The following is a 21,975-nucleotide window of genomic DNA, read 5'->3' as shown; positions in this document are numbered from 1 at the left end:
TTATAGTACACCACTGAGACCCAGGACTAAACAGCAGATGGCCATTAAAATTAAGATAACACAGAATATAACGTTTTATATATAGTTACATTATTTACAAAATATGCCTTTGTTGCATTTATGGAATTGTAGAAAAAACTGAAAGAAAACTGTTGACACACAACTCCAAACAGAAAAGCCGTGGTAGGGGATCAAACCCATGGACCTCTCCCTGAGAGGCAAAAGGGGTAACTGCCAAGCTACCATGGACTCATGGCAGGATTCTTTGATTACTGTTGTGTATTTGTTAATTGGCTTTGCATTGAGAGGCTAAAATTTTTTAAGAAATTTCATGTTTGATTTTGAAGTCAGAGAATAGATTCTCTGATATTTTAGTAAATGATTATTTCATGTAATCTCTGTCCACGCAGGATTAAACCCTCCATGTTCCTCCCAGACTATTTTGGGGGATTTATCCATGGCTAGTGAGTCAGTTCAGTTCACATTACTACAAAGATGTGGAAATGTATGTACTTTTAAAAAAAATTCTAGATCAATCTGACAAGTTGTTATATATACTGTATTGTTATTATTGTTTACAGTTGAAATTGGATTTGTTTTTCTCAAGAAATTGCAGGTTGTTCATAATGTGATTTTAAAAAGATAGTTCATTAAATGTAAACATTTTCAATATGTACTTACTGCTTCTTTGCACTAAGCAAAGGGAACACTTGGAGTTGTCAATTAAATCCAATTATAGGTTATAATGCCATGATTTTACTGGTTCGGCCCACTTGAGCTCAAACTCGGCTGAATGTGGCCCCTGAACTAAAATGTGCTGCTCCAAATTGTTCCGCAACAGCCCACTTCAGAGCCAAATATTCCAACTTTCCTGAATGTGGCCTGTAATTTTTTTCTGCTGGTGTCAATGGTCGTGAGCCACAACCACTAAGCCACCTCCAATATATCACACTAAGTCACATTTGTCTGGTCTCAGTTTGATACCCCACACCTGTTGACGTTTGAGGACTGATCTCACATCCTCCTGTTTAAACGTGTTACTATAGATCAGGACATCATCCAAGTATGGGAAACAGATTTTGTCTCTTAAGCCCTCCAAACTTTCCTCCATGCTACACTGGAAAGCTGAAGGTGCATTTGTAAGACCAAAGAGAATTCATACAGCCCCCATGGTGTGGTAAAAGACTGTGTGTCCCTTTTAGTCCTCACTGATGCTTGATGATAAGCTTTGCCCTAGTCCACTACAGTGAACCAAGCATTTCCACCAAGGCCATCAAGTATTTCTTGGATGCGTGGTATAGGCTGCCTGTCTGGAATAGTCTTTTTGTGAAGCCTGGTATCGTCAATGCACAGTCTAAGGCTTCCATCTGTTTTTCGCACACACACCACTAGAGATGCGTATGAGGTAGTGGATTTGCGGATATAGTCTTTGTTCAGCAACTCCTGTATGTGGGTCTTCACCTCTTCATATAACAGACAACAGACATTGTATGTTTTAAACACAGGGACGCCATCTGTTAGCCTGTATCCAACATCATCATTATTTCTTGAAAATGCACCAGATTCCTCCCTGAGCATCTTTCTAACTGTATTTTGTTGTTCATCTTTCTGATCGTATTTTTTGTTGTTCACTAGATAAATGGTCCAGATTAACAGGTGGATCCCATAATTTATCTAGGGTACTTTTGGGGGACATTTCTACATTGTTGTCACATGTAGCTTGATAGTTTCCTACAGATGTCACATGCATTTGATGGTCCTCTAAATGCACTGGGTAACAGTCTTTTATCTTCTGGATACTTCCTATCACACTTTTGCTTGGGACTGTTATGTTGTGGCGTGTGGTATTCCTCACACTGACATTCACCTAATGTGAAGAGCCTGATAGATTGATCAGTTGACAGTTAAATTTGAGTCCCTCATCCAAGGAAAGATTCTCCTCTGGTTCGAAAAGCATTTGAGTTGTCACTTTAAGAGCTGTTTTAAGAGGGCAACTAATGCACTTAAAATTGCCATCCGGTTGGTTTTAACTGTGTAGGTATCATTCTCACATGTAGTTTCTTGTATTAGGTTTAGCAGTGTCTGCGCTCTTCCTGGACACACTCAAGGGTGTGGGGCCCATAGGCCAAGGAGTGGTCAGTCCAGTCACAGGATATAATAGAAAATAATAATATTGTTAATGTGGCGGCTGAAGTTTATGTCCTCGTCAAATGTTACACCCAGATGTCATGATTTGGAAGGCTGATCAACTCTGTAATGGTAACAAACATCTCAGTTAACTTCCTGTTTAAAGATGGCTCAATTGAGTCATCTTCCTCATTCATTCATCATCAAATTAAAGCCTTCATTGTGATGGTAAAGTTCTGGCTCTGTACTGATTGTGGTGAGATTGAAACTGGCTTGGGTTAAATAAACAACTCTGGATTCTGAATTTGGTTGAGCTTCTTTCTTTCTTGAAAGATGATTTTAAAGGACTTTTTGTTTTTGTTTTTTTGCTTGGATTTCTATCTTATTTTTCAGCTTGAATTGCCCTGAAACTGATGCTGTGGGTTAGTATCAGTACCATATTAGCATCCCTAACTCAAACAGTGCGACCAGGGGTGGGGTGACGCGTCAACGTAAAGTGACTACTTGATTACGTAAATACGTCGATTTGCATAACCGTGCGCCGACGATGAAAGCATGCACGCAACCGGAGAACAAGCTGCGGCGAAAAAAAGTCCCACGGTCTAAAGTGGAAGCATCGCGGAGCGCGTTGTCAAGGCGACAGCACTTTGTGTCCCCGCCCACCAAGTATATGCAGGGGTGGCGACCCCGCGGGCCGCACGCAGCTCTTTGCCGGCTGACGTGCGGAAGCGCAAACTGACCTGCGTCCTCCCCCCCATCCCCCGTCAGACCGACTGATCGCGGAGCAAATTGACCTGCGTCTCATGTATTTTTGCAAGCAATATGTTGGATTGTAAAACGGAGATTATCGGTCAAAAGGTGGCTAGTTGTGGAAAGAATGCACTGCAAATCTGTGTTACATTTGTTTGTTTTCAAGAGAAGACGATTGAAGATAATATTGAAATATTAATGAGATAAATTTGATATTTATTTTGGGGGAAATCAGTTATATTGAGTAATAAATATAATCTATAGATTAATCAACTAATCTAAAAAATAATCTGTACATCAATCGTTAAAAAAATAATCGTTAGGTGCAGCCCTAAGTGCGACAATGAAAACTGTGAGGGTCAGTAAAGCAGTATGAAATATAACGTATAGACGTACGTATATGAAATATATGTATGTATAAACGTATAAAATTACACCTGATAAACATTTGGGGGTGCTCTAACAAAGCATAAAACATGTTGGTTAATAAATAGCTAATTGTGAGGCGCCTATTTTAAGTACTTATATCAACATGTTCAGTGTATAAACAGCCACGCCCATTTCTATCATATATCTTCCCAATACATTCCTCAAATCACACTATGAATAATGAAGAGTCATGTGATATACTGTATATGTCCATATCAAAATTGGATTTTTTTTCATTTCAGAAAATTGCTTTAATTTCAGTTTGAGGAAGTCAATTTTCTCTGCTATCTTCTAGTGGACACTAAAAGAGGTGTGATGCGTTGAGATGATGGAAGTAAAACACCTTTCAACATGAATGGCTCGCCTCTAAAATATGACCTGATTTGTGTTTTAGAAGCTGAGGTGGTTATTTTCCTTGAATAAAGATGCATAATTTGTTATTTCACATGTTTGTAAGAGTAACTTTTCAAGTTGAACTAGTCTGGCCTTTATGGTAAACATGCGTAAACACCTCATCCAAATGCACATCACGTAAATATTGACTGAAGGTATGTTTACTAAAGTGAAAGTGTACAGAGAGAGTTTGATCAGTGCTGCAAGGGTTTGAAGTTCTGTGACTAAGACTGAACAAGCACAACAGACGAGATGGATTGGTTGAGACCGGACCAAACTACGATGTAGCCTGGGGATGGGGACTATTTCCTGGTTCCTCAACTCAGACATAATACTTCAACAAGAAACTCATTTCAAGCTTAAATCATTATAGGCTGCAACCCTCCTGGATCAGCCAGATTTACCACTCTAACTTCAATCCCAAATCTAGAGGGGTTGCCATTTTAATCAATAAGAGAACTCAAGTCTCATGTAACGATGTTAAGGCACGCTGATGCAGACAAAGGTATTACTGGTTAAGGTCTATGCGCCCAATTATGATGGCGTTAAGTTCCCTAATAGATTTCTTAGTGCTATCCCTCACCTTAATACTCACCGGCCAATATTTGGTGGCGATTTCAATTGCGTACTGGACCCAATCCTAGATCATTCTCATCCCCGCACATTATCCCTGTCGGCAATGGCCTAAGTTTTCTCTGACTTTGTCTCCCAGAATGGTTTGGTTGACCCTTCCATCTGACTTTCTGAGATTTAACAGCTTACCGCTCTCCTCAATTGGGAAATTGAATGTGATCCAAATGAATGTTTTGCTGAGATTTCTTTACCTATTTCAATCTCTTCCTCTATTCCTACCTAAACATTTCTTCCACTCTTTAGACAAAATGATCTGTGCCTTCATTTGGGGTGCAGAGCCTCCAAGGATCAGCAAATCACTTTTTGTTGTTGTATATTTTTATTGAAGCAAGCATTTGACTTGACAGTGTGCATACAGTTCTGGGTCATTTTGGAGATTGTTTTTTATACAGAAAGAGGGGGTAAGGAGAGAGAGACAGAGAAAATAAAAAAGGATGTATATTTGTTAGTATTATTGTTGATTAATTTTTTTCGAATAGGGGCAGAGAGCCAGAGGTAGAGAGAGAAAGGAGAACTTAGACCCTGAGGCAAATCACTATTACAAAGATGTAAGTTCCGGGGAGGTCTCGCCTTACCAAACCTCCAATCCTTTTTCTGGGCAATTCATATTGATAAATTACGCTACTGGGTTCACTCCCCTGATTTAGCCTGATGCCTTTATATTCTCCTCTCTCCCAACCAAGATCTCAATGTTCACCAAAAACCCTGTGGTTCTTAATAGTCTAAAGCTTTGGTACCAATTTAGGAAACACTTTAAATTTGCAAAAGCATCCCCCTAGGTCCAGTCCGCAAAACAACCACCTGTTCCCTCCCTCATTCTTAGACTCTTCCTTCTCAGTATGGCATCACAAAGGAATACAATGTTTCCTTGACTTGTATATTCAGATGGCAGTTTTAACAGCTTCTCCAATCTGTCAACTTTGAAGAGCTGGGAGCTGACTTTCTTTGGTTGTCACTAATGGTTTTCTCTTGCGTTGGACAGTTTGATGCAACTAACTAATGCTACTTGGCCTGTGAGCTCCCTAATTGCGCTATTACTCTCCTCTCTTCTTTGATTGACTTATTAGCTTTCACTGCACTTGTGTTTGTGCCGTTGGTTCAAGTGAGTAGTTTTGCTTGTGGTTTTCACTTTTTGAAGTCTCTCATTTTTATTATGTTGAGCAATCTGCATTTTTTGCAGTAGCAGTTCATCACTACTGTCCACCTCTTGCAAGGAAACCCTCATCTCTGCTCTTACATTGTCATTTGACAAGCAGGATGGGTTGAACACACTGGCTCTGGCCCAACTCCTTGTTGCTTTCTTCCCCCTGGGTTGTTGTTTCCACCTATTGGGCTGTGTCCGCATAGCCATTGCAAGATACCGAAAATGGCACCAAGTTCATGACCTCCGTCGCTGAGCTGTGATGCAGGTCATCCAGCATGTTGTTTAATTCCAGAAGCATGGACATGCCTTTAACAATTCTTGTTGCAGAGAGAAGATGAACTTAACGACTTTCTTGTTAAATGTGGCGACTTTGCAAAACGTCTTTGCGACTTTTTTTTGTCCAAACGACTAGCAACAAATCTAGTGACTTTTTCTGGTGTATTGTAGACTTTTCTAGTGTTTTGGAGACTGACATGAAAGCACGTATCGTTCTGCAGCTTTTTCCCCTCCGCCACTCCAAAGTCTCACAGTAGCCTTGTGCAGCAGTCCCTGCTGCAGTGAATCGTGGGTGTGGTCAGTAGCTCGCCAGAAGGCATTTGAGGAACACACATAACTACCAAGAAAACACCAGCAGTCTCAGTTTTTCCAACGGGGCTCGAACCAAAAGGACAGGAAGAGCAAACTTAGGTCAGGCAGTGCGTGTGAAAAATTACAGGGGCGGAGAGAAGTGGATAGAAGATGTGGTTACTGATGTTTTGGGTTCTGTAACATACTTCGTGAATGTAAATGGAACATGTATAAAACGACACGTAAATCCGATCCTGGATTCAAAGAGAAAGAATGTGACTCCAGAACAAATGATAAACACTGAAGGAGACTGACACTGTGAAGGTTGTCTGCAAGCCGACACAGGAGGACTCTCAAAGCTCAGCCAATGACAAACCTTAAAAGCCACTTTTGTGTGCTAAAGAGTGAGTCTGAGTTTGTCTGTGTGAGTGGTCAGATTGCTTCAGTTGTTAGATCAGTGGTTCCCAGTAGCGGGCCGTGCATTTCACACCAAGGCCTTCAGTGATGTCCATTTTACGCCACAGTTTCGTTTGCAAAACTTCTTCTCTGCTTCACTCTGTCCTGCTCTGTTCATGTAGTAGACCGTCATCACGCCCCGCCTCTTCCCTCCCTGCATGTATTCTTCAAACCTTTTGCGAGCTACACAGAAACCAGTGGCGAGCTACTGGTCGCTCGCGAGCGGCCTGGTGGAGTCCACTGGTGTATGACAACACAAAGGTTTGGTTGTTGCATCACCAAGTGGCAGAAACACAAACTGCAGCTTCTCGATCCAAACAACAAAGCAGCACGTTTGACATTATTTATTTTGCAACAACAATTACACGAGGAGGACCTGTTAAGAACACCACGTAATATAAATTGGAGGAGCTTTAACATGTGCAATACTTAAAGCAGCCACACACAGAGAAGGAGGGAAATGAGGCCCATTCACAGCAGTTTGGCAGCTCAGTTTTAAGGAAACGAGTCTGTAAAGTAAAGATCTGCAACATTTCCAGTGAGATCTTATGGAGCAGAGCTGAGTGGCGCCAAATTGTTCATTGATCAGTGACCACAGACGTTCATACGTTCATCCCAGGGGAGTGACACCTACTGTGGCCAATCATATTACTGTGAGGCAGGGAGGACACACCCCCTCCTAGTCTGAAAGCAGAGCTCTGTCTTTTCCCTGGACGGGAGGCTTTCCTTCTTTGTGAGGGTTGATTGACACGTTCGGAATCTGACACAGCAAACAATACGCCTCTGACACAAGTAAAACACACACACTGACACAGTAAAACACAGTAAAAGTACTTCACTACAGTAAATCTGCACAGTTGCTTGTAAAAGAGGGCGAGCAGCAGGTCAGCTTCTATTGATGAGTTTCTTTCTTTGAATCAGAATGACTCCACTCCTTATTCATTGCTCTGGGAGTCACTGCACAGCGGCTTAATGACACTGCATTTTCTTAAACTTGAGAAAATGTAACATACAACGAGAGGACATGCTGAAAAGTTTGTTCACAAATAGCCACCTTATATATCAAGTAAAAAGGAAAACAAACAAAAAAGGAAATGTGACGATTAGAATACATTAAAATCCTTATAAAGGACAGAAAAGAAAAGATTAAAAAGAATCAAACGTATAAAGGAACATTATTATCTGCTCCTTGTCTTGTCCCTCCAAAATTCCTGTATTTTCCCAGCAATTAGTCAATTCAACACTGGTAAATTGGCGATTAAATGAGCAGATGTCCTCTTTTTAATGACTGCATCATTATTCAAGGAAAACGATCACCTCCACCAGTTTTAGGACAATTCTAGCAGAAAATATCAAATAAAAATGTGTGTGTGTCAGCATCTTATGCTTGAACTCCAAATTTCAAACTAAAATGACCTTTAAAAAAAGAAAGAAGCTCAACCAAATTCAGAATGCAAAGTTGTTTATTTAATCCAAGCAGGTTTCAATCTCACCACAATCAGTACAGAGCCAGAACTTTAGCATCACAATGAAAGCTTTAGTTTGATTATGAATGAATGAGGAAGATGACTTGGTTGAAAGTGAGCTGAGATGTTTGTTACAACGCCTCCACAGTTGATCAGCCTTCCAAATGATGACATCATTGAGGCCTGTTGTCTATGATGAGATGGACCTGATGGTAGCAGAGGTGATGAAGGTCATCACAAGTGTATGGAGCACACAAATTTTCTTTTAACTGCACAGGAGATGTCGTTGAATTTTCCTGCGGAAAGACGTCAGATGTTAGACAACAAACAAACAGTTTGGATCTCTGTGGTCTGTGTGATGAAGGTTTAACTCTTTGTCTTATGTGGCGTCTTTAAGTCTAACAGCACAAACGGCACGCTCCCGGCCCCTGGTGCCTGGTTGCTGAGGAAACAGTGAGTACTTGGTACCTGAGGCATACATCTCCACACAGTCCTCTTCATGCAAGTTGTTGGGTTCACCATTAGCCCAGGGTTTGTAGCTGAAGACGGAGCCATCGGTGTAGAAGAAGAGATTCTCCTGGAAGAGGAAGGATGTGGAAATTAGAGGCGTCGCCATTGATTATTTTGAAAATCAATCATTAATTGAGGAGTTGGTATCTGTATATGTATTGTATATGTATATTGCATATGTGTGTACTTTGATTATATGTGTCTGTTTCCCAATCCTAACTATTAACACTTTTCATAAATGTGATTGGCCACAGTAGGCGTCACTCTCTGAGATGAACTGACAGAAGTGTTGTCATGTGACTCTGTGAGGATTTTCAGTTCTTTGTACTTCACTGACCCTCAGTGCGTCGTGAAGTCCAGTCCAGGTTCTGGGATCGTGTTCACCTGATTTCTTAAACAAATTGATGACAAACTGTGCTTCGTCATCGCTGTGGTAGGAGGCCAAATGACCTCCCCGACTCAGGCAATCAGCCTAATGAGAGGAGAGGAAGAGAAAGATCAATAGGAAGAATCTAGAAAACATTTGAACTAAAGGTGAAATGAATAAAGAGCAGCTGGAATCTGATTGGTTACCTCAGCATCAGGCATGTGAAGAATGCTGGACCGGAGCAGGTAACAATGATGTTTAAACTGACTCCAACCACAAGGACACATGGACCCTAACACACAAAGCCAGTCAATCAATCAAGATGTATCAATTATCACTGACTAAAATATCAAATGTTAAGAAACACCAAATGTAATCAAATGAATGAAGCAGGGCCGACCTTGAGCAGAGGCAAACTGTAAATGAACAAGAAACACAAAGTCAGAGGGAATTTCCAAAACAAATTCAATCAAATATCAGTTAAGATATCAACAAGAGATGTGAAGAAAATAAACTAAGGGGGAGCAAAAGTGAAGGAGATGAAGTAAAAACCACAAACAAAGACCTTAAACAGTTGAAATGAAACAGAAACACTAAGAACCTGAGTGTGTGTGTATTTAACTCACCAGAGCCACACTGACGAGCGTGATGAGATGAAGAACGGAGGCCATCTGTGTGACATGAAAGGAGTCCAGATGACTGAGCTTTTATTCAAACAGTAAAGGCATCACAGAATCAGACGAAACAAAGTGAAGACACTGACCTCAGCGGTGATGAAGAGGAGCTGATGTTGCAGCAGCAGGTTTCTGTGTCAGGATGATGCTGGAGGAAGAAACTCAGCACCTTTATACCTTCAAACATCCCACACACACACACACACACACACACACACACACACATTGCATTATCATGTGTCTATAATGACACATTAGGGAGCTGCCTTCAGTAAATAAACTGCAGATCTGTGTTTGGTTAATAAAAGTTATGAAGGTTGAGACGGTTTTAGCCTCAGCAGCTTCATGTGACTTTAAGATGGAACGATTCCACAGCTGCATAAAGTTTATTCAAAGTGACAAGTGCAGAAAATATGTTAAATGTTTCTACTGATTTATAAATCATGAATCCTCAGAGTCACCTGAGACTCTAAAGTCAGCTTCACCTCAGGAAGAAGGTCTGAATGTCTTGTTGTCCTATCATTTCAAAAGTCCTCTGAGGTCACCAGAAAGTCGCCGTTTAGTTTGGCGCCGCTCAGCTCGGCTCCACAAGATCTCACTGCAAATGGTGCAGGATCTGAATTAGTGCTTGGATTCTTCAGGATGTTGTCATGGAACTCAGAGACATGTGAGGTCCCTGAATGGGTCAATGGTGGGATGAGATGTGATACATTCATCCATTCATTGTCTCCACCATCACATTCTTTGGCTCACGACCCAGAGTTTGTGATCAGAGGGAAGAGTTGATGAAGATGCAGACGTGAGATCATGATGCATATCAGTTTATTTCAACTTAGCAACTTGTGTCACAGCCGGCTGGATGTTTGGGAATCATTAGGAAGCAATAATTTATAACTATTGAGGGTTAAATGCAGAGGACAAAGAGAGAGAAAGAGAAGAACATGTGACAAATAGGATTTTGACACATTCAGCAGTGTCAGCAGGTTTCCAGAGATCCTTGAATGAAGCCCTGAGGCTGTAAGGATATTCTGATATTGTTGAACATCCTGGTTATCTTCGGTAAACAGCAAGTAAGACATGAAAATGATGTGCAAACTTTTCTTCAGCTGTTCCTCCTCAGGCTGGATTGACTTTGATCATGGGGTCCAGCAGCAAAACACAAACGCTGCTGAAGCTGCCAGATTTAAGATTTAAGATCTTAAATCTTCAGATGAGACGTGTCTCTGCATGTAGATGAGATCAGAGGTAAGTGTTGATGAAGATGCAGATCAAAATAGCAACTTGTCCTTATGGGGACGGTAAAGTTGACCTTACACTGTGGAAACTGGGAGAACTGCTCCTTTACAGTCAAATCAACTAAAAAGCTGCTTTATTTTAGGTTATTACTTCAACAAAAGCCTGGCAGTGATCATGTGACTGTTTGATAAAGAGGTTAATGTGACAAACAGGATTTTGACACATTCAGCAGTGTCAGCAGGTTTCCAGAGATCCTTTAATGAAGCCCTGAGGATGTGAAGATATTCTGATATTGTTGAACATCCTGGTTATCTGCGCTAAAGAGCAAGTGAAACACGCAAATGATGTGCAAACTTTTCTTCAGCAGTCCATCCTCAGGCTGGCTTGACTTTGATCATGGGGTCCAGCAGCAAAACACAAACGCTGCTGAAGCTGTGAGACCACTGGTGTAGGGGCTTTGTGCGGAGACATCCACCAGCAGGGGGCGTCTCGAGGAAAAAAGTGGAGCTGTGGAGTGAAGTGTGTGTGTGTGTCTGTGTCTGTGTCTGTGTGTGTGTCTGTGTGTGTTTCTGTGTTTCTGTGTCTGTGTGTTAGCCTGTGTGTCACAATAACGCAACATAAGCTCATTAAGGCCACTCAGGTTGCTTCCCTCATCTTGCAGCAACTGTTTGTGTTTGACAACACAAAGGTTTGGTTGTTGCATCACCAAGTGGCAGAAACACAAACTGCAGCTTCTCGATCCAAACAACAGAGCAGCACGTTTGACATTATTTATTTTGCAACAACAATTAAACGAGGAGGACCTGTTAAGAACACAACGTAATATAAATTGGAGGAGCTTTAACATGTGCAATACTTAAAGCAGCCACACACAGAGAAGGAGGGAAATGAGGCCCATTCACAGCAGTTTGGCAGCTCAGTTTTAAGGAAACGAGTCTGTAAAGTAAAGATCTGCAACATTTCCAGTGAGATCTTATGGAGCAGAGCTGAGTGGCGCCAAATTGTTCATTGATCAGTGACCACAGACGTTCATACGTTCATCCCAGGGGAGTGACACCTACTGTGGCCAATCATATTACTGTGAGGCAGGGAGGACACACCCCCTCCTAGTCTGAAAGCAGAGCTCTGTCTTTTCCCTGGACGGGAGGCTTTCCTTCTTTGTGAGGGTTGATTGACACGTTCGGAATCTGACACAGCAAACAATACGCCTCTGACACAAGTAAAACACACACACTGACACAGTAAAACACAGTAAAAGTACTTCACTACAGTAAATCTGCACAGTTGCTTGTAAAAGAGGGCGAGCAGCAGGTCAGCTTCTATTGATGAGTTTCTTTCTTTGAATCAGAATGACTCCACTCCTTATTCATTGCTCTGGGAGTCACTGCACAGCGGCTTAATGACACTGCATTTTCTTAAACTTGAGAAAATGTAACATACAACGAGAGGACATGCTGAAAAGTTTGTTCATAAATAGCCACCTTATATATCAAGTAAAAAGGAAAACAAACAAAAAAGGAAATGTGACGATTATAATATATTAAAGTTCTTATAAAGGATAGAAAAGAAAAGATTAAAAAGAATCAAACGTATAAAGGAACATTATTATCTGCTCCTTGTCTTGTCCCTCCAAAATTCCTGTATTTTCCCAGCAATTAGTCAATTCAACACTGGTAAATTGGCGATTAAATGAGCAGATGTCCTCTTTTTAATGACTGCATCATTATTCAAGGAAAACGATCACCTCCACCAGTTTTAGGACAATTCTAGCAGAAAATATCAAATAAAAATGTGTGTGTGTCAGCATCTTATGCTTGAACTCCAAATTTCAAACTAAAATGACCTTTAAAAAAAGAAAGAAGCTCAACCAAATTCAGAATGCAAAGTTGTTTATTTAATCCAAGCAGGTTTCAATCTCACCACAATCAGTACAGAGCCAGAACTTTAGCATCACAATGAAAGCTTTAGTTTGATGATGAATGAATGAAGAAGATGACTTGGTTGAAAGTGAGCTGAGATGTTTGTTACAACGCCTCCACAGTTGATCAGCCTTCCAAATGATGACATCATTGAGGCCTGTTGTCTATGATGAGATGGACCTGATGGTAGCAGAGGTGATGAAGGTCATCACAAGTGTATGGAGCACACAAATTTTCTTTTAACTGCACAGGAGATGTCGTTGAATTTTCCTGCGGAAAGACGTCAGATGTTAGACAACAAACAAACAGTTTGGATCTCTGTGGTCTGTGTGATGAAGGTTTAACTCTTTGTCTTATGTGGCGTCTTTAAGTCTAACAGCACAAACGGCACGCTCCCGGCCCCTGGTGCCTGGTTGCTGAGGAAACAGTGAGTACTTGGTACCTGAGGCATACATCTCCACACAGTCCTCTTCATGCAAGTTGTTGGGTTCACCATTAGCCCAGGGTTTGTAGCTGAAGACGGAGCCATCGGTGTAGAAGAAGAGATTCTCCTGGAAGAGGAAGGATGTGGAAATTAGAGGCGTCGCCATTGATTATTTTGAAAATCAATCATTAATTGAGGAGTTGGTATCTGTATATGTATTGTATATGTATATTGCATATGTGTGTACTTTGATTATATGTGTCTGTTTCCCAATCCTAACTATTAACACTTTTCATAAATGTGATTGGCCACAGTAGGCGTCACTCTCTGAGATGAACTGACAGAAGTGTTGTCATGTGACTCTGTGAGGATTTTCAGTTCTTTGTACTTCACTGACCCTCAGTGCGTCGTGAAGTCCAGTCCAGGTTCTGGGATCGTGTTCACCTGATTTCTTAAACAAATTGATGACAAACTGTGCTTCGTCATCGCTGTGGTAGGAGGCCAAATGACCTCCCCGACTCAGGCAATCAGCCTAATGAGAGGAGAGGAAGAGAAAGATCAATAGGAAGAATCTAGAAAACATTTGAACTAAAGGTGAAATGAATAAAGAGCAGCTGGAATCTGATTGGTTACCTCAGCATCAGGCATGTGAAGAATGCTGGACCGGAGCAGGTAACAATGATGTTTAAACTGACTCCAACCACAAGGACACATGGACCCTAACACACAAAGCCAGTCAATCAATCAAGATGTATCAATTATCACTGACTAAAATATCAAATGTTAAGAAACACCAAATGTAATCAAATGAATGAAGCAGGGCCGACCTTGAGCAGAGGCAAACTGTAAATGAACAAGAAACACAAAGTCAGAGGGAATTTCCAAAACAAATTCAATCAAATATCAGTTAAGATATCAACAAGAGATGTGAAGAAAATAAACTAAGGGGGAGCAAAAGTGAAGGAGATGAAGTAAAAACCACAAACAAAGACCTTAAACAGTTGAAATGAAACAGAAACACTAAGAACCTGAGTGTGTGTGTATTTAACTCACCAGAGCCACACTGACGAGCGTGATGAGATGAAGAACGGAGGCCATCTGTGTGACATGAAAGGAGTCCAGATGACTGAGCTTTTATTCAAACAGTAAAGGCATCACAGAATCAGACGAAACAAAGTGAAGACACTGACCTCAGCGGTGATGAAGAGGAGCTGATGTTGCAGCAGCAGGTTTCTGTGTCAGGATGATGCTGGAGGAAGAAACTCAGCACCTTTATACCTTCAAACATCCCACACACACACACACACACACACACACACACACACACATTGCATTATCATGTGTCTATAATGACACATTAGGGAGCTGCCTTCAGTAAATAAACTGCAGATCTGTGTTTGGTTAATAAAAGTTATGAAGGTTGAGACGGTTTTAGCCTCAGCAGCTTCATGTGACTTTAAGATGGAACGATTCCACAGCTGCATAAAGTTTATTCAAAGTGACAAGTGCAGAAAATATGTTAAATGTTTCTACTGATTTATAAATCATGAATCCTCAGAGTCACCTGAGACTCTAAAGTCAGCTTCACCTCAGGAAGAAGGTCTGAATGTCTTGTTGTCCTATCATTTCAAAAATCATCTGAGGTCACCAGAAAGTCGCCGTTTAGTTTGGCGCCGCTCAGCTCGGCTCCACAAGATCTCACTGCAAATGGTGCAGGATCTGAATTAGTGCTTGGATTCTTCAGGATGTTGTCATGGAACTCAGAGACATGTGAGGTCCCTGAATGGGTCAATGGTGGGATGAGATGTGATACATTCATCCATTCATTGTCTTCACCATCACATTCTTTGGCTCACGACCCAGAGTTTGTGATCAGAGGGAAGAGTTGATGAAGATGCAGACGTGAGATCATGATGCATATCAGTTTATTTCAACTTAGCAACTTGTGTCACAGCCGGCTGGATGTTTGGGAATCATTAGGAAGCAATAATTTATAACTATTGAGGGTTAAATGCAGAGGACAAAGAGAGAGAAAGAGAAGAACATGTGACAAATAGGATTTTGACACATTCAGCAGTGTCAGCAGGTTTCCAGAGATCCTTGAATGAAGCCCTGAGGCTGTAAGGATATTCTGATATTGTTGAACATCCTGGTTATCTTCGGTAAACAGCAAGTAAGACATGAAAATGATGTGCAAACTTTTCTTCAGCTGTTCCTCCTCAGGCTGGATTGACTTTGATCATGGGGTCCAGCAGCAAAACACAAACGCTGCTGAAGCTGCCAGATTTAAGATTTAAGATCTTAAATCTTCAGATGAGACGTGTCTCTGCATGTAGATGAGATCAGAGGTAAGTGTTGATGAAGATGCAGATCAAAATAGCAACTTGTCCTTATGGGGACGGTAAAGTTGACCTTACACTGTGGAAACTGGGAGAACTGCTCCTTTACAGTCAAATCAACTAAAAAGCTGCTTTATTTTAGGTTATTACTTCAACAAAAGCCTGGCAGTGATCATGTGACTGTTTGATAAAGAGGTTAATGTGACAAACAGGATTTTGACACATTCAGCAGTGTCAGCAGGTTTCCAGAGATCCTTTAATGAAGCCCTGAGGATGTGAAGATATTCTGATATTGTTGAACATCCTGGTTATCTGCGCTAAAGAGCAAGTGAAACACGCAAATGATGTGCAAACTTTTCTTCAGCAGTCCATCCTCAGGCTGGCTTGACTTTGATCATGGGGTCCAGCAGCAAAACACAAACGCTGCTGAAGCTGTGAGACCACTGGTGTAGGGGCTTTGTGCGGAGACATCCACCAGCAGGGGGCGTCTCGAGGAAAAAAGTGGAGCTGTGGAGTGAAGTGTGTGTGTGTGTGTGTGTGTGTCTGTGTCTGTGTCTGTGTGTGTGTCTGTGTGTGTTTCTGTGTTTCTGTGTCTGTGTGTTAGCCTGTGTGTCACAATAACGCAACATAAGCTCATTAAGGCCACTCAGGTTGCTTCCCTCATCTTGCAGCAACTGTTTGTGTTTGACAACACAAAGGTTTGGTTGTTGCATCACCAAGTGGCAGAAACACAAACTGCAGCTTCTCGATCCAAACAACAGAGCAGCACGTTTGACATTATTTATTTTGCAACAACAATTAAACGAGGAGGACCTGTTAAGAACACCACGTAATATAAATTGGAGGAGCTTTAACATGTGCAATACTTAAAGCAGCCACACACAGAGAAGGAGGGAAATGAGGCCCATTCACAGCAGTTTGGCAGCTCAGTTTTAAGGAAACGAGTCTGTAAAGTAAAGATCTGCAACATTTCCAGTGAGATCTTATGGAGCAGAGCTGAGTGGCGCCAAATTGTTCATTGATCAGTGACCACAGACGTTCATACCTTCATCCCAGGGGAGTGACACCTACTGTGGCCAATCATATTACTGTGAGGCAGGGAGGACACACCCCCTCCTAGTCTGAAAGCAGAGCTCTGTCTTTTCCCTGGACGGGAGGCTTTCCTTCTTTGTGAGGGTTGATTGACACGTTCGGAATCTGACACAGCAAACAATACGCCTCTGACACAAGTAAAACACACACACTGACACAGTAAAACACAGTAAAAGTACTTCACTACAGTAAATCTGCACAGTTGCTTGTAAAAGAGGGCGAGCAGCAGGTCAGCTTCTATTGATGAGTTTCTTTCTTTGAATCAGAATGACTCCACTCCTTATTCATTGCTCTGGGAGTCACTGCACAGCGGCTTAATGACACTGCATTTTCTTAAACTTGAGAAAATGTAACATACAACGAGAGGACATGCTGAAAAGTTTGTTCATAAATAGCCACCTTATATATCAAGTAAAAAGGAAAACAAACAAAAAAGGAAATGTGACGATTATAATATATTAAAGTTCTTATAAAGGATAGAAAAGAAAAGATTAAAAAGAATCAAACGTATAAAGGAACATTATTATCTGCTCCTTGTCTTGTCCCTCCAAAATTCCTGTATTTTCCCAGCAATTAGTCAATTCAACACTGGTAAATTGGCGATTAAATGAGCAGATGTCCTCTTTTTAATGACTGCATCATTATTCAAGGAAAACGATCACCTCCACCAGTTTTAGGACAATTCTAGCAGAAAATATCAAATAAAAATGTGTGTGTGTCAGCATCTTATGCTTGAACTCCAAATTTCAAACTAAAATGACCTTTAAAAAAAGAAAGAAGCTCAACCAAATTCAGAATGCAAAGTTGTTTATTTAATCCAAGCAGGTTTCAATCTCACCACAATCAGTACAGAGCCAGAACTTTAGCATCACAATGAAAGCTTTAGTTTGATGATGAATGAATGAAGAAGATGACTTGGTTGAAAGTGAGCTGAGATGTTTGTTACAACGCCTCCACAGTTGATCAGCCTTCCAAATGATGACATCATTGAGGCCTGTTGTCTATGATGAGAGGGACCTGATGGTAGCAGAGGTCATGAAGGTCATCACAAGTGTATGGAGCACACAAATTTTCTTTTAACTGCACAGGAGATGTCGTTGAATTTTCCTGCGGAAAGACGTCAGATGTTAGACAACAAACAAACAGTTTGGATCTCTGTGGTCTGTGTGATGAAGGTTTAACTCTTTGTCTTATGTGGCGTCTTTAAGTCTAACAGCACAAACGGCACGCTCCCGGCCCCTGGTGCCTGGTTGCTGAGGAAACAGTGAGTACTTGGTACCTGAGGCATACATCTCCACACAGTCCTCTTCATGCAAGTTGTTGGGTTCACCATTAGCCCAGGGTTTGTAGCTGAAGACGGAGCCATCGGTGTAGAAGAAGAGATTCTCCTGGAAGAGGAAGGATGTGGAAATTAGAGGCGTCGCCATTGATTATTTTGAAAATCAATCATTAATTGAGGAGTTGGTATCTGTATATGTATTGTATATGTATATTGCATATGTGTGTACTTTGATTATATGTGTCTGTTTCCCAATCCTAACTATTAACACTTTTCATAAATGTGATTGGCCACAGTAGGCGTCACTCTCTGAGATGAACTGACAGAAGTGTTGTCATGTGACTCTGTGAGGATTTTCAGTTCTTTGTACTTCACTGACCCTCAGTGCGTCGTGAAGTCCAGTCCAGGTTCTGGGATCGTGTTCACCTGATTTCTTAAACAAATTGATGACAAACTGTGCTTCGTCATCGCTGTGGTAGGAGGCCAAATGACCTCCCCGACTCAGGCAATCAGCCTAATGAGAGGAGAGGAAGAGAAAGATCAATAGGAAGAATCTAGAAAACATTTGAACTAAAGGTGAAATGAATAAAGAGCAGCTGGAATCTGATTGGTTACCTCAGCATCAGGCATGTGAAGAATGCTGGACCGGAGCAGGTAACAATGATGTTTAAACTGACTCCAACCACAAGGACACATGGACCCTAACACACAAAGCCAGTCAATCAATCAAGATGTATCAATTATCACTGACTAAAATATCAAATGTTAAGAAACACCAAATGTAATCAAATGAATGAAGCAGGGCCGACCTTGAGCAGAGGCAAACTGTAAATGAACAAGAAACACAAAGTCAGAGGGAATTTCCAAAACAAATTCAATCAAATATCAGTTAAGATATCAACAAGAGATGTGAAGAAAATAAACTAAGGGGGAGCAAAAGTGAAGGAGATGAAGTAAAAACCACAAACAAAGACCTTAAACAGTTGAAATGAAACAGAAACACTAAGAACCTGAGTGTGTGTGTATTTAACTCACCAGAGCCACACTGACGAGCGTGATGAGATGAAGAACGGAGGCCATCTGTGTGACATGAAAGGAGTCCAGATGACTGAGCTTTTATTCAAACAGTAAAGGCATCACAGAATCAGACGAAACAAAGTGAAGACACTGACCTCAGCGGTGATGAAGAGGAGCTGATGTTGCAGCAGCAGGTTTCTGTGTCAGGATGATGCTGGAGGAAGAAACTCAGCACCTTTATACCTTCAAACATCCCACACACACACACACACACACACACACACACACATTGCATTATCATGTGTCTATAATGACACATTAGGGAGCTGCCTTCAGTAAATAAACTGCAGATCTGTGTTTGGTTAATAAAAGTTATGAAGGTTGAGACGGTTTTAGCCTCAGCAGCTTCATGTGACTTTAAGATGGAACGATTCCACAGCTGCATAAAGTTTATTCAAAGTGACAAGTGCAGAAAATATGTTAAATGTTTCTACTGATTTATAAATCATGAATCCTCAGAGTCACCTGAGACTCTAAAGTCAGCTTCACCTCAGGAAGAAGGTCTGAATGTCTTGTTGTCCTATCATTTCAAAAATCATCTGAGGTCACCAGAAAGTCGCCGTTTAGTTTGGCGCCGCTCAGCTCGGCTCCACAAGATCTCACTGCAAATGGTGCAGGATCTGAATTAGTGCTTGGATTCTTCAGGATGTTGTCATGGAACTCAGAGACATGTGAGGTCCCTGAATGGGTCAATGGTGGGATGAGATGTGATACATTCATCCATTCATTGTCTCCACCATCACATTCTTTGGCTCACGACCCAGAGTTTGTGATCAGAGGGAAGAGTTGATGAAGATGCAGACGTGAGATCATGATGCATATCAGTTTATTTCAACTTAGCAACTTGTGTCACAGCCGGCTGGATGTTTGGGAATCATTAGGAAGCAATAATTTATAACTATTGAGGGTTAAATGCAGAGGACAAAGAGAGAGAAAGAGAAGAACATGTGACAAATAGGATTTTGACACATTCAGCAGTGTCAGCAGGTTTCCAGAGATCCTTGAATGAAGCCCTGAGGCTGTAAGGATATTCTGATATTGTTGAACATCCTGGTTATCTTCGGTAAACAGCAAGTAAGACATGAAAATGATGTGCAAACTTTTCTTCAGCTGTTCCTCCTCAGGCTGGATTGACTTTGATCATGGGGTCCAGCAGCAAAACACAAACGCTGCTGAAGCTGCCAGATTTAAGATTTAAGATCTTAAATCTTCAGATGAGACGTGTCTCTGCATGTAGATGAGATCAGAGGTAAGTGTTGATGAAGATGCAGATCAAAATAGCAACTTGTCCTTATGGGGACGGTAAAGTTGACCTTACACTGTGGAAACTGGGAGAACTGCTCCTTTACAGTCAAATCAACTAAAAAGCTGCTTTATTTTAGGTTATTACTTCAACAAAAGCCTGGCAGTGATCATGTGACTGTTTGATAAAGAGGTTAATGTGACAAACAGGATTTTGACACATTCAGCAGTGTCAGCAGGTTTCCAGAGATCCTTTAATGAAGCCCTGAGGATGTGAAGATATTCTGATATTGTTGAACATCCTGGTTATCTGCGCTAAAGAGCAAGTGAAACACGCAAATGATGTGCAAACTTTTCTTCAGCAGTCCATCCTCAGGCTGGCTTGACTTTGATCATGGGGTCCAGCAGCAAAACACAAACGCTGCTGAAGCTGAGACCACTGGTGTAGGGGCTTTGTGCGGAGACATCCACCAGCAGGGGGCGTCTCGAGGAAAAAAGTGGAGCTGTGGAGTGAAGTGTGTGTGTGTGTGTGTGTGTGTGTGTCTGTGTCTGTGTCTGTGTGTGTGTCTGTGTGTGTTTCTGTGTTTCTGTGTCTGTGTGTTAGCCTGTGTGTCACAATAACGCAACATAAGCTCATTAAGGCCACTCAGGTTGCTTCCCTCATCTTGCAGCAACTGTTTGTGTTTGACAACACAAAGGTTTGGTTGTTGCATCACCAAGTGGCAGAAACACAAACTGCAGCTTCTCGATCCAAACAACAGAGCAGCACGTTTGACATTATTTATTTTGCAACAACAATTAAACGAGGAGGACCTGTTAAGAACACAACGTAATATAAATTGGAGGAGCTTTAACATGTGCAATACTTAAAGCAGCCACACACAGAGAAGGAGGGAAATGAGGCCCATTCACAGCAGTTTGGCAGCTCAGTTTTAAGGAAACGAGTCTGTAAAGTAAAGATCTGCAACATTTCCAGTGAGATCTTATGGAGCAGAGCTGAGTGGCGCCAAATTGTTCATTGATCAGTGACCACAGACGTTCATACCTTCATCCCAGGGGAGTGACACCTACTGTGGCCAATCATATTACTGTGAGGCAGGGAGGACACACCCCCTCCTAGTCTGAAAGCAGAGCTCTGTCTTTTCCCTGGACGGGAGGCTTTCCTTCTTTGTGAGGGTTGATTGACACGTTCGGAATCTGACACAGCAAACAATACGCCTCTGACACAAGTAAAACACACACACTGACACAGTAAAACACAGTAAAAGTACTTCACTACAGTAAATCTGCACAGTTGCTTGTAAAAGAGGGCGAGCAGCAGGTCAGCTTCTATTGATGAGTTTCTTTCTTTGAATCAGAATGACTCCACTCCTTATTCATTGCTCTGGGAGTCACTGCACAGCGGCTTAATGACACTGCATTTTCTTAAACTTGAGAAAATGTAACATACAACGAGAGGACATGCTGAAAAGTTTGTTCATAAATAGCCACCTTATATATCAAGTAAAAAGGAAAACAAACAAAAAAGGAAATGTGACGATTATAATATATTAAAGTTCTTATAAAGGATAGAAAAGAAAAGATTAAAAAGAATCAAACGTATAAAGGAACATTATTATCTGCTCCTTGTCTTGTCCCTCCAAAATTCCTGTATTTTCCCAGCAATTAGTCAATTCAACACTGGTAAATTGGCGATTAAATGAGCAGATGTCCTCTTTTTAATGACTGCATCATTATTCAAGGAAAACGATCACCTCCACCAGTTTTAGGACAATTCTAGCAGAAAATATCAAATAAAAATGTGTGTGTGTCAGCATCTTATGCTTGAACTCCAAATTTCAAACTAAAATG

General features: G+C 41.3%; 3 protein-coding genes across 3 annotated transcripts; all 3 read right to left on the bottom strand.

The window, feature by feature from the left end:
* Nucleotides 1-7,944: 7,944 nt before the first annotated feature.
* Nucleotides 7,945-9,702, bottom strand: LOC143008194 (galactose-specific lectin nattectin-like). The gene is made up of 7 exons (XM_076159828.1): nucleotides 9,606-9,702; nucleotides 9,469-9,513; nucleotides 9,243-9,258; nucleotides 9,049-9,134; nucleotides 8,813-8,947; nucleotides 8,434-8,542; nucleotides 7,945-8,261 (listed from the first exon to the last, which is right to left on the bottom strand). The coding sequence occupies exons 2-7, from the start codon at nucleotides 9,511-9,513 to the stop codon at nucleotides 8,200-8,202; spliced, it is 453 nt and encodes a 150-aa protein (XP_076015943.1). The 5' UTR covers nucleotides 9,606-9,702; the 3' UTR covers nucleotides 7,945-8,199.
* Nucleotides 9,703-12,624: 2,922 nt separating this feature from the next.
* LOC143008188 (galactose-specific lectin nattectin-like) lies at nucleotides 12,625-14,382 on the bottom strand. Its single transcript, XM_076159820.1, has 7 exons — nucleotides 14,286-14,382; nucleotides 14,149-14,193; nucleotides 13,923-13,938; nucleotides 13,729-13,814; nucleotides 13,493-13,627; nucleotides 13,114-13,222; nucleotides 12,625-12,941 (listed from the first exon to the last, which is right to left on the bottom strand). Exons 2-7 carry the CDS (start codon nucleotides 14,191-14,193, stop codon nucleotides 12,880-12,882), a joined length of 453 nt encoding a protein of 150 aa, XP_076015935.1. The 5' UTR covers nucleotides 14,286-14,382; the 3' UTR covers nucleotides 12,625-12,879.
* A 2,934-nt stretch (nucleotides 14,383-17,316) lies between these two features.
* On the bottom strand, nucleotides 17,317-19,074 carry LOC143008200 (galactose-specific lectin nattectin-like). The gene is made up of 7 exons (XM_076159834.1): nucleotides 18,978-19,074; nucleotides 18,841-18,885; nucleotides 18,615-18,630; nucleotides 18,421-18,506; nucleotides 18,185-18,319; nucleotides 17,806-17,914; nucleotides 17,317-17,633 (listed from the first exon to the last, which is right to left on the bottom strand). Exons 2-7 carry the CDS (start codon nucleotides 18,883-18,885, stop codon nucleotides 17,572-17,574), a joined length of 453 nt encoding a protein of 150 aa, XP_076015949.1. The 5' UTR covers nucleotides 18,978-19,074; the 3' UTR covers nucleotides 17,317-17,571.
* Between the last annotated feature and the right edge of the window lie 2,901 nt (nucleotides 19,075-21,975).

The sequence above is a fragment of the Genypterus blacodes genome, unplaced genomic scaffold (genome assembly GCF_046128005.1).
Source record: "Genypterus blacodes isolate CSIRO-AG114 ecotype Tasmania unplaced genomic scaffold, CSIRO-AGI_Gbla_v1 ptg000099l_1, whole genome shotgun sequence".
Lineage (NCBI taxonomy): Eukaryota > Metazoa > Chordata > Actinopteri > Ophidiiformes > Ophidiidae > Genypterus > Genypterus blacodes.
Note: the sequence above shows the minus strand (reverse complement) of the source record. Positions and strands in the feature narration are given on the sequence as shown.

Bases quoted from the DNA above. Each gene is read 5' to 3' on its own strand.
- LOC143008194 (XM_076159828.1), bottom strand. From the start codon at position 9,513: ATGGCCTCCGTTCTTCATCTCATCACGCTCGTCAGTGTGGCTCTG. The intron at 8,948-9,048 runs GTAACCAATCAG...TCCTCTCATTAG, and splicing joins TTCACATGCCTGATGCTGAG to GCTGATTGCCTGAGTCGGGG. The intron at 8,543-8,812 runs GTCAGTGAAGTA...TTCCTCTTCCAG, and splicing joins GACTTCACGACGCACTGAGG to GAGAATCTCTTCTTCTACAC.
- LOC143008188 (XM_076159820.1), bottom strand. From the start codon at position 14,193: ATGGCCTCCGTTCTTCATCTCATCACGCTCGTCAGTGTGGCTCTG. The intron at 13,223-13,492 runs GTCAGTGAAGTA...TTCCTCTTCCAG, and splicing joins GACTTCACGACGCACTGAGG to GAGAATCTCTTCTTCTACAC. The intron at 12,942-13,113 runs GTACCAAGTACT...GTCTTTCCGCAG, and splicing joins TGTGGAGATGTATGCCTCAG to GAAAATTCAACGACATCTCC.
- LOC143008200 (XM_076159834.1), bottom strand. From the start codon at position 18,885: ATGGCCTCCGTTCTTCATCTCATCACGCTCGTCAGTGTGGCTCTG. The intron at 18,320-18,420 runs GTAACCAATCAG...TCCTCTCATTAG, and splicing joins TTCACATGCCTGATGCTGAG to GCTGATTGCCTGAGTCGGGG. The intron at 17,915-18,184 runs GTCAGTGAAGTA...TTCCTCTTCCAG, and splicing joins GACTTCACGACGCACTGAGG to GAGAATCTCTTCTTCTACAC.